This window comes from Crocuta crocuta, unplaced genomic scaffold, assembly GCF_008692635.1.
Source record: "Crocuta crocuta isolate KB4526 unplaced genomic scaffold, BGI_CrCroc_1.0 scaffold135, whole genome shotgun sequence".
NCBI classification, from domain to species: Eukaryota; Metazoa; Chordata; class Mammalia; order Carnivora; family Hyaenidae; genus Crocuta; species Crocuta crocuta.
In genome coordinates, this window is record NW_027530503.1 from 145,163 (window position 1) to 156,805 (window position 11,643).

The 11,643-nt window shown below is 42.4% G+C and overlaps 1 protein-coding gene across 1 annotated transcript in view; it reads right to left on the reverse strand.

The window, feature by feature from the left end:
* The window catches only part of LOC144233802 (uncharacterized), a 58,055-nt gene that overhangs the window by 7,511 nt on the left and 38,901 nt on the right, over positions 1-11,643 (reverse strand). Inside the window, exons 3-4 of the mRNA XM_077766844.1 lie at positions 7,643-7,966; positions 4,318-4,448 (exon numbers count right to left, since the gene is read on the reverse strand). Of these exons, the coding sequence (XP_077622970.1) occupies positions 4,318-4,448; positions 7,643-7,966 (455 nt within the window). The remainder of the gene's footprint in view (positions 1-4,317; positions 4,449-7,642; positions 7,967-11,643) is intronic.

An 11,643-nucleotide genomic window follows, 5' to 3' on the forward strand; every position in this document is an offset into this window, starting at 1 on the left:
TTGTATCCAAGTAGACTCTTTGACTGTCCAGGGCCTATCCTTTCAGAGAGTGTTTTTTGAATGGTATCTCTTGGTCTCTCTTGTTGGGACCTTGGTTATTTTATTTTCCTATTCGTAGTGATATTTGGGACTCTCCACCTTGTGTACTCTGGCTTGTTTCTTGAGGTAGCCCTGGAAAAGAAAACAGACAGACAAACACACAGGGAGCAGGAGCACACAAACGCACAGGCTGATTCAACTAACATGCAAAGCGAGAGGGAAAACGAAAAAGTTAAGAGAAAAGATGGAGGCGGGAGGGCGAATAGTAGAGCGTATAAAATATATAAAAGGGTCAAAAAGGAGAAAAGAAAAGGAAAAAAGAAGAAAACCGATGGGTAAAGAACGGTTTAAAGCATATAACCGGAATTCCCAGCTACAGTTAAATAGCCATGTGTATGCAGTGCTGGTTGAAGAGCATAGAGAAAGAGAGAGAAGACAGGGCGGGGATGAGGCAAAATTGGAAATATAATGAACAGGCAGAAGGGATAAGAAGCTTTTTTCAAAGAGCTAAAGGGTGGACTATGGTTGGGTAAGTGAGAGAAGGATGCTGGTATTATCCAGAGAAACTATATAGTCTCATTACTCCTGAGAGAAAGAGATGAAAAGGTGAGTACGTGTAGAATTTACATCTATAGAATGGACTAAATGTGACTGTTTAAGCAAGCTGGTGACCAGAGTTAATCAGGTCAGTGTTCTGGGGAAAAAAGAGAGAAAAGAGAAGAAAAGAAAAGAAAAGATAGAAAAGAAAAGAAAAGAAAGAAAAGAAAAAAGAAAAGAAAAGAAATAAAAGAAAAAGAAAAGGGAGGAGGGCACCTCTCAAGCAGGGTTAGGCGTGGTGTGATCCAGTGCCTCAGGCGGGGGTTCTGCCTTGGCGGTTGTGGGGAGGAGAGTGACGGTGCTCCAGTCCCTTCTTGAACCAAGCGCTGCACCTCGCTTTTTTGGGTGTGTAAACTCCCCGTACCTGGGGCGCAGCCAAAGGTGGTGCACTCTTCAACCCAGGCCAGTCCCAGTCTCCAAATCCCAGTCTGAGAGCCCCGCTGAAATTGCCTTAGGCACAACTTCCCAGGAAACCCCCTCGGGGAAATTCCAGGCCTCCTGCCTAGCTCTGGGGGTGGAGTCAGAATTGCTGCTTCCTTCTCTGTGTCGGGCTGGCGAGCATGGGCAGGGACTTGCCTGCCGGGTGCACCGAGCCTGCTGGAGTGAGGAAAACCAGGTCCCTCTATGTCTCGTCAACCGAAACACGAACTCGCGGGCAAATCTCCCAGTTTTTAGCTCTTTGCCTTCCCTCTAGAGCTCCAGCCAGCCAGGAGCGCAGACGCCCGGTGTCCGCGCATGGCTCTTCCAGGGGCCCAAGTCAGCCAGGAGGACAATGCGGCAGGTGCGCCGCTACTCTTGAAGTCCAGCCAGCTGGGAGGAAGCACAAAGAAGCAGTCTGTGCACTCAGCCCGTGCGGGACCATTTGGCGCGAGGGGACCTGGCGTGCAGGTATTTGGCGCGCAGGGTCTTTCTATGCCCTGAGTGGGGGTTTTTCCCCGAGAGGAGGTTTTTCTGTTTTGGAGTCTCTCTTTTTCCCCTCTCCCTCCCCGCAGAGGGGGATCACCTCCGACCCTGGAGTCTCCGATCCCGGCCCGATTTTATCTTCCTCAGTTCGCACTCACATTAGAAGGCTTTCTCAGTGGATTCTGTGTCTTTTTTTCTCCCAATCTCTCGGGTTTCATAAGGTTTCTGATGGCTTCAGATCTTTTCCGTGTGAAGTATGACTGCAAGCGTAAGTATGGAGCTTCCTACTTCTCCGCCATCTTGCCAGAATCTCCTAATTGCTTGTATTTCTGATGGTGTGGTTGTAATAAGACCTTTTTTAATCATGAATTTGTGTATTTGAGTGCCCTCTCTATTCTTTTTGAGAAGCCCGGCTAGAGGTTTGTCAAGTTTGTTTATTTTTTCAAAAAACCAACTTTTGGTTTTGTTCATCTGTTCGATTGTTTCATTGATTTCTATATTGTTTATTTCTGCCCCGATTTTTATTATTTCTCTTCTCCTCCTTGGTTTGGGTGCTCCTGTTTCTCTCCCTATAGTTTCTTTAGGTGCACTGTTAGATTTTGTTACTTGTGCTTTTTCTTTTCTTTTCTTTCTTTTTTTTTTTTTTTTTTNAAATGGTGTTGATATCTATGTGCAAAATAATGACATTTGGCCATAATCGTACATCATAAGATACATAGACACAGAAAACACTAAGATGGATTAAAGATGAAGCAAAACACCTGACCCTAAAAGCCGTAGAAGAAAACACAAAAGAAAAATGTCATGACATTCATGTGACAGTGATTTATTTCATGTAAAAGCAAAAATGCAAAGAACGAAGGCAAAGGCAGACAAGTGCGAGTACATCAAACTATAAAGAGTGTAGAGCAAATATTAGCAGAGTAAGAAGAGAGTCTATGAAATGGTGGAAACTACACTTAAATATATTGAAATGGAGTTAGTATCCAAAATACCCAAACCTGAAACCAAAATAGACCTAACACCATCAAAAATTCACACACTCAAAATTGGACCAAGAATGTCAATTTCAATTTCTCTACAAAAGACAGACAAATGTCCATCAAGCATATGACATGATGTTCAACATCACTACCTATCAGAAAAATCCATCCCCAAACCACTGAGCTATCACATCACAGCTGTTAGCAAGGGTATGCTAAAACCAAAACAAATACATTGAGAACATATCAACTGTTGATGAGGATGTGGAGGACAGGAAATTCTGGAATATTCTAGATAGGTGTACAACATAGTGTAGCTGCATGGAAAAGAGCGTGGTGAAAATAAACCATTAAATGGAATTTAAATCTGGTCCCTTATATCTGACTTCATTTCCAGCTGAGTGTGAGGAAGTTCTGGGCTCATGTTGTGGGGAGAGGCAGGTGCAGGAGACAGGTGTATTTTGCGAAGCATTCCTACTATTCCAGAAAATGGACCCCTGGTTGCCAGTCTTGTGAGACTGGACTCAATGTGAACAACGATACTGGCGACTCCTCCCACTCATTACTGGATGTCTCTGGATTCCTAATCTGGAGGGAGAACAAAAGGAATCAAGTGTAGAAAACAACTCTTTTCTCTCACAGGAGCATGGAGATACTGAGAATCCTTGAGAGAGAGAGTCATGGAGCTGATGGAGATGCTGTGGGGTTTCGACAACCACAGGGGTCATTACTCACTGTTTCTCTTCATAGACATCAAAGGAAAACCTTAAAGAAGATAAAAGAGACAGGGGTTGCTGAAATCAATGAAATTGAGAACACTTGATATGAGTCAGTTTCCTCTGTTTGAAAATTACTTTATACACTTTTGAAATGGTGGCCACTGTACTTGCAAATGCACAGAGGCACTGGTCTGGCTATAGGAGCTGATTTATCCCAGAATTTGGTCACTGTTAAAGTAGGCATTACTATTATAACAGTTCGCTGTAAACATGAGACGACAACTGTGTTTGGAAAGGTTTTAGAAAAGAGTTTGTCAGTTTGCTGATCACGATGAAGTTTGCAGGACATGATGATCAAGATGCTCCACAGGAAACTGATGGTGAAACACTACCAGTTCTGGACATGAGCTCTGAGATCCCGGGTGCCCCCTGAATACCTCAGCCACCCTGATTTCATGAGTGTCGCATGTCAGGATTGGTTTCATATAAGTTCTGGGCAAATTTCTTTTCTTTTTCTTTTTCTTTCTTTCTTTTTTTTGGGTTATTAACATAACACTTTTTATTTATTTTTTTCAAATAGATTGTTGTCAAGTTGGTTTCCTCCTTCTCTAAAATGTATTAAATTATCTGACTTGTTCATTTCTTAGGGTCTGATTTTCTTTACTGGACCTCAGTGCACATGTAATGAATCTTTGGTTTCTTTCTCCTGTTAATCCATCTCCCATGAACTTATTTATTTGTCCATAACAACCTCTGATGGAAGAGAATTTCATCCTCCCCTTCACCTCCCTAGGCTCTGGATTCTTCCACATTCTGCTTTTCAGCTCAGACACCAGCACTAGATTTGAGTGCACCTCACCCTGTGCTGGCGTGTAGACTCCTACCAATTAGGGGGTGTGACAAGTATGTTCTCAATCCTCCAGGGTCCCTAGTCTATTTTATCCTGAAGATAAACTCACATTGCCAGCAAACTTACGACATCAACTGGATAGGTCTGCGTCTGTAACAGTTGGGTCCAAACAGGCAGAAGGGCCGTTGTTCCTCCATAGTTCTCTTCATGTCCTTCTGTAGTTTACTGAGCAGTTGGCTCGGGCAGCCAGCTGGTCCTCCGTCCCAGACATTTCTGGAGGCATCCTTCCCAGAAACATGGGATGTGGCTGCTCCAGAATGGCAGGAGATGTTGGGAAAGTATGATTATCTGCCTGTTCTGGAAGGTGGAGTGTATGATACAGATGACAGTCTAGTATTTTCTGCAATCATGTGTCTTTGAGACAAATGACATTCATGGAGACACAATGCATGTACAACATACAAGATTATCTGCACATGTCTAGTCTAGACATGAGCTGCAGTGAAAATGCCATTATTTTTTTCAAACGTTGTACATCTATAAGGGAATTATGGGATAAATACTTAATCCAAAGTAATATCTAAAGCAGATGATATTTAGCCTTGAAATAAATTCATTGCTAAACTGTTATTAGAAAGAAGTTAAAATCTTTAATTCAGGAAAAATAAATAAATTTTAATGCCACTATATGATCTAGATTATATTTTGGAAACCTGTGCAAATAATAAAATATTGAGAAAATGGGAATATAATATTTCAAGTGATAATCAAAAGCTAATTGTTACTTTAAGTTTTTTTTAATAAGTGATGTTGCATCATAAATTCATATGTTAAATACAAATATGTGACCCTTTGTCAGACTTAAAATGTAGTATCAGTAGTAATTCAAAACAAAATTCTTGACTACAAAATCTAATAACATATTCAATAGCATATATATGTCATCATTGATTTTCAAAAGAGGAGTCATATTAAGGTTGCTAGAGAAAGAAGTGCATTAGAATTAGACAATGTATCCACTATTTTGTTTAAATGAATACATTTTTTAAAAATAGTTTAAAAAATAAAAGTAGTTTATTGTCCATTTGGTTTCCATATGACACCCAGTAGTCATCCCCACAAGTGCCCTCCACCATACCCATCACACCCCTTCCCCTTCCCCTACCCCTATCTGCTCTCACTTCGTCCTCGGCATTCAAGAGTCTCTCATGGTTTGCCTCCCTCCTTCTCCCACACTATTTTCCCCCTTCTTCTCCCCCATGGTCCTCTTTTAAAAGAATCCGATGTCCAAATATCTTACAATAACATAACTGAGCACAGTCTGCCCACTCTGCAGAGCAAAACTGGAGGCTAGAGTTGCAAAAACTGAATTAAATGAAAAATATCTGAAGTCGACTGCTGTTGGTGAGAATTTAGTGGTGATGCAGGTAAATGAGAGAGACAGCGAGAGTCTGTACACCTGAGTCTCCTTCTCCAGGTTCACCTGGGTGAGTCCACACAACCTGAGCACAGTCACAAGGAAGCAAGTGTGTTATCAGTAACTGATCTTACACATCCTGGAATGTCTGAGACACACACACACAGAATGACTGACAACAGATGAAGATCTCAAATTGGATGTGCTTCTCCTGAGAACGACCCTCCCAAAGAGCTTCATGCTCAGGGTGGCAGTGGTCCTGACCTCCTGTATCCATGGGGCACAATATCACCTAAGGGACAGAGGTATGACATCAGGTGCACACTCCTGGGATGTCAGGAAAACGTAAGGACGCCGAGAGTAGAAGGGCACTTCCTGTGTCTCCTCTGAGGTTGGGGTCAGTGCTGGTTTCACGCAGGACACCGCATTCCCTGTCCATCAGAGCCTCACGTCCCTCATAGCACCGCACCCCGTTTCCCGGATAGAGAGGAAATAAAAAGGCATGGGAAGAAATGCAGAGATTTTTTCCAGGTTTGTTTTGTAACCACATCCTTGTCCCATATTGAACAATGTCCTGTTTTTCTGTTATATGTTAATAGGCAGTTGTTGTCTGTAAATGATGAGGGTGAAGTGTGATATATTCCATGTCAACATCTCAAGTAGTGCATACGAGGTTGTGCTCCAAGAGAGCAGGGAAGATTTTGCAGGAGAAATGACGACTGATCATCGCTCAGAGCAGACGGTGGATCTCTGTGTGTGGGGGGAGTTTCTGGAAAATACCACCTAAGGAATCACGATGCAGATGCACAAGTGTTGCAGGATTCTCACCCAGAGAGCCGTGACACTGAGGCTTTTCTTTCCAAGAAGCAACTTTATTTTTGCTGGCACCGCTCAGTTGGGTTCGTACCCAAAAGAACTGAGAGGCCCACATCACAGGGCTTAGTTTTTTATACATTTTCTATTTCTTTGTCTCCCATATATGGTAACACACATAAACATGCAGTCTGATTAAGTTGTCTCAGTTTACAAGAACATGAGGGATGTAGGCACCTGGGCGCATATCTAGGTGATCTTGAAGTCTTCTCTCCTCTCTTCATTTTTTTCTCTCTCCTTAGGGAGGGTTTCCTACCACACATGGACGGTGAGCATCACCATCTATGGAACAGGGGACATTGTACTGTGAGTACATTCGGGACCCTGGGAAGGAGATACTGTCCTGGAGTTTGCATGGACATGAATGGAATCACAACACACTTATGAGAGCAAGGTAGAGAGACATTCACTATTCTACAAGGAAAAACGACCTGATGTCTGTGGTAAGATTCTCCCTGCTGGATTCTGAGGAAATAACATACCATGACTAGAAATTCAAGATGTGCAATTGAGCCTCAGAAGGACACACAGCTCTGATGACATTTTGTGTCAGATCCAGGTTAACTGATTTCACACTTATGAAAAGAGGAAGCCCATGAAAGTTCCATACACTCCTATTTCCCTCTCCCCGCCTGTGTGTGTGTGTGTGTGTGTGTGTTTGTGTGTGTGTATGAACTTCAAGTTCCGCATCCACACAATGCCGTGGTAGGGGTCCATGTGGTTTCCCATGCGTTCAACTAATATTGGTGCAGTGAACATGCTTCCCACAATGAGCCCACCAGGAGCCTGTCTTCTCTAGATGAAGATATTCGGCGCCTCTGCAGCTTCGTGTCCACCATGCACTGTATGCGGCTTCTAGTGGGCTTGCACACTGAGCTGGACAGGCGTGTAATAAACAGTGAGTGCAACAGGGAATCTTGTAAAGCTCTATATGATATTCATCAAGATATCTGTAATTAATTCATTTCTAGTGGGAAGGATTAAGCTAGTGCCAACACCTCTGTCTTCTGTGCATGTTCGTATACGTTTCCTATTTCAAGTATCTCATTCAGAGACTGAAAGTTAAGCACAAAATCATGTGTCCATAAGGGCTCCCTGGGGGAAACTACTCTATGGGGAGGAAGCCCCAGACCCTGACAGGAAACCTGCCTGTATCTTCCATCTGTCCCTGCTCCTAGGAATATAAACCAGAAGTGTGCAGAGTGTGCGCCCCCTGGTGGTGCTGATCCCCTTCTCCAGGGAGGTTTGTGTCTGGGCTCACCCTGATGACTCCTCACTGTGACTCTCGCACAGAAATACGTGGCCGTGTCTTCGGTTCTCAGGTTGTTTATCTGCAGATACAGCGTGTTCCTGGCGTTGTCTCTGGAGATGGTGAATCGGCCCTTCACGGAGTCTCCGTAGTATTTGCTTCCACCACTATAAATGTATGCAACCCACTCCAGCCCCTTTCCTGGAGCCTGGCGGACCCAGCTCATGTAGGAGCTACTGAAGGTGAATCCGGAGGCTGCACAGGAGAGTCTCAGGGACCCTCCAGGCTTCACCAGGCCTCCCCCAGACTCCACCAGCTGCACGTCACACTGGACACCTGCAGACACAAGACATCCTGGTCAGGAAACAGTCACACATCTAGTGTTTCCCTCACTCATATCCATTCACACACTCAGTGTCTCTTGTTCACCATGAATTACCTTTTAAAATGGCAACAAGGAAAGCCCAGCGAAGCACAAACTCCATGGTGATGTCTGTGTTCTGTCCTGATCAGTGAATGGGAACACCTGGGACTCCCGGGGCTGGGGCTCCTCTCCCAGCTGCAGGGTCAGGGCTGGGCCGGTTTAATCAGCACAGGGCGGGTCTGATTTGCATGTCCTCTGCGTATATAAGCAGCTATGTATTCAGTCGTTACAATGAGGGCCGTGGCCTGAGCAGAAGTAAATCTCTATAATTTGGTGTATTGATAGCTTTTGGATAAATAAAAGTTGTTATTATCACTTTCCAGAGATCACACTTTTGCTCCATATGAGACTTTGGTTTTACATTCGCACACTACTCGTGGGGTATAGGTGTCATCATATCCTATAAGCAGATGTGAACCTACAACCAAATTGTAGAGAGTGGTGAGGTGTCCAAGTGCACGTATGTGGTGAGAGTGAGCCCAGGATCTGGGCCCGTGCTCCTCCCTACAGGACCTACGACCTCCCTCAGTCCACCTGCAGGCCTGAGTGGGCCGGCTCCTCAGGAATGCGGAACATTTTCTGTAATGGGTCCATGATGATTTTGCTCGCTCTGGAGTTTACCTTACATAGAGAGGGAATAGGGTCAGTGCAGGTGTATTTTAAGTCTTTAACATGTCACTATCATTGTTCCCTACTGAGTAATCTCTGTGTTTATTTGTAAGAGCTTTGATGCATGTACCGGACATAGAGTGAGGTGCACATGCCGAGTGTGTGATATGATAGAACACTGATGTGAGTCAACGTGATCAAGACTGAACACATAATTCCCATTAAAATCTCTTATAGTTCCCCTGGAATTCTTTCTTCCTAGTTCCTTTCTTCACCGTGTCCCCATAGAACTATTAATCTTTCTCATGTTTCTTCAGGTTAGTTTTGGTTTTATAGAATGTGTATATGTGTAATTATATTATATGAACTTTATTTGTAGGGCTTTTGCTCAGCATAAATCCTTGTCAATACAACCATGTTGTTGTTTGTACCAAGAGTCATTGGTTTTAAAGTTTGGCCGCTTTGCAACAATTAAATTCACCAAATGTTATGTTTTAAGTGGCTTTATTTTATCAGAATTTCTGACAGTGTCTGGTATTTTAATAAATTTTTTCTCAGCCTTAAGACGTCGATGTGAAGTTTAAAGAATGTGTGATTTATATGACTTCCATAGCAACCAATCTGAAGCAGAGGCAGAGGATCAAATATACATCAGTGTAGGAGTTTTTCCTGTTCTGATAAGTTGTTTTATTATTAGAAGTTCATAGAAGCTTCATTTAAAAAATTGGAATATAAATAAAACACAATTAACACTAGAGATTATTTATGAAGATGTTCTTAAGTATTGCGGGTAGTGAGGTGAAGAAAGTTTTTAACATTTTATTTAAAATAACTTTTTTATTGGATTGTTTGTTTTCGAGTGTGGATTTGGTGAATTCCTTATAGATTTTGGATATTAGCCCTTTATCTGATATGTCATTTGCAACTATCTTTTTCCATTCCGTCAGTTGTCCTTTAGTCTTATGGATTGTTTCCTTTGCCATGCAGAAGCTTTTTTTTTTTTTTTCTGGTTTGATTCTACCGTTGTTCTTTTCTTCTTCATAAATCGTTTATTGTCAAGTTTGTTTACATATAACAACCAGTGCTCATCCCCAGAAGTGCCCTCCTCCATGCCCATCACTTCCCTTCCCCTCTTCCCTACCCCATCAGCCCTTAGTTTGTTCTTGGCATTCAAGAGTCTCTCATGGTTTGCCTCCCTCCCTCTCCCCAACTATTTTTCCCTTTATCTCTCTCATTGTCCTCCGTTTACTCCCTCCTAATCCACCTATACGTGCAAACATATGGTATGTGTCCTTCTCTGCCTGACTTATTTCACTCAGCATAACACCCTCTAGTTCCATCCATATTGTCACAAATGGACAGATTTCATTCTTTCTCACTGCCCTGTAGTATTCCATTGTATAAATATACCACATTTTCTTGATCCATTCGTCAGTTGATGGATACTTAGGATCTTCCATGTTTTGACTATTGTGGAGAGTGCTTCTTTGAACATTGTGGTACATGTGACCCTATACATCAGCAGTCCTGTATCCCTTGGGTAAATTCCTGACAGTGCTTCTGCTGGGTCATAGGGGAGTTCTATAATTCATTTTGTGAGGTTCTTCCATACTGTTTTCCAGAGGAGCTGCACCAGTTTACATTCCACCAGCAGTGTAGGAGGGTGCCCATTTCTGCACATCCTCGGCAGCATCTATAGTCTCCTGATTTGTTCATTTTAGCCACTCTGACCGGCGTGCCATGGTATCACAGTGTGGTTATGATTTGTATTTCCCTGATTAAGAGGGATGCTGAAAATCGTTTCACGTGACTGTGGGCCATCGGTATGTCCTCTTTGGAGAAGTGTCTGTTCATATCTTCTGCCCATTTCTTCATTGGATTATTTGTTTTTCGGGTGTGGAGTTTGGTGAATTGGTTATAGATATTGGATAGCCCTTTACCTGATATGTCATTTGCAACTATCTTTTCCCATCCCATCTTTTGCTTCTTAGTTTTATGGATTGTTTCTTTTGCCTTGCAGAAGCTTTTTATCTTGATTAGGTCTCAGTAATACATTTTTCCTCTTGATTCCCTTGCCTTTGGGGATCTGTGAAGTAAGAAATTGCTGTGGTGGAGGTCAATGAGGTTGTTTCCTGCTTTCTCTTCTAGGATTTTGACGGTTTCCTGTCTCACATTCAGGTCCTTAATCCATTTTGAGTTTCTGCATGAAATGATCTAATTTCTGCATGTTGCTGTCCAGTTCTCCCAGCACCATCTTTTAAATAGGCTGTCTTTTTCCATTGGATGCTCTTCCCTACTTTGTCAAAGATTAGTTTGCCATAAATTTATGGGCCCAATTGTAAGTTCTCTATTCTATTCCATTGCTCTATGTGTCTGTTTTTGTGCCAATACCGCAGTCTCTTGATGATGACAGCTTTGTGGAAGAGGCTAAAGTCTGGGATGGTGATGCCTCCCGTTTTGGTTTTCTTCTTCAATATTACTTTGGCTATTCGGGGTCTTTTGTGGTTCCATACAAATTTTGCGTAGTTTGTTCTAGCTTTGACAAGAATACTGGTGCAATTTTGATTGGGATTGCATGGAATGTGTAGATTTCTTTGGGTACTAATGACATTTTAATAATATTCTTCTGACCCATAGAAGTATAAAATGTTTTTCCATTTCATTGTGTCTTTTTCAATTTCCTTCATAAATTTTCTATAATTTTCATCATACAGATCTCCTATATCTTGGGTTAAGTTTATTCCTAGGTATTTTATGGTTATTTGTGCAATTGCGAAAGGGATCAGTTTCTTGATTGCTCTTTATGTTCCTTCATTGTTGGTGTATAAAAATGCAACCGATTTCTGTATACTGATTTTGCACCCTGCGAAATTGCTATATTCATGGGTCAGTTCTAGGAGACTTCTGGTGGACTGTGTCGGGGTTTTGTTTTGTTTTTTGTTTTTTGAGTCCTAATTGCTTTTTTTTTTGGTGGACTGTA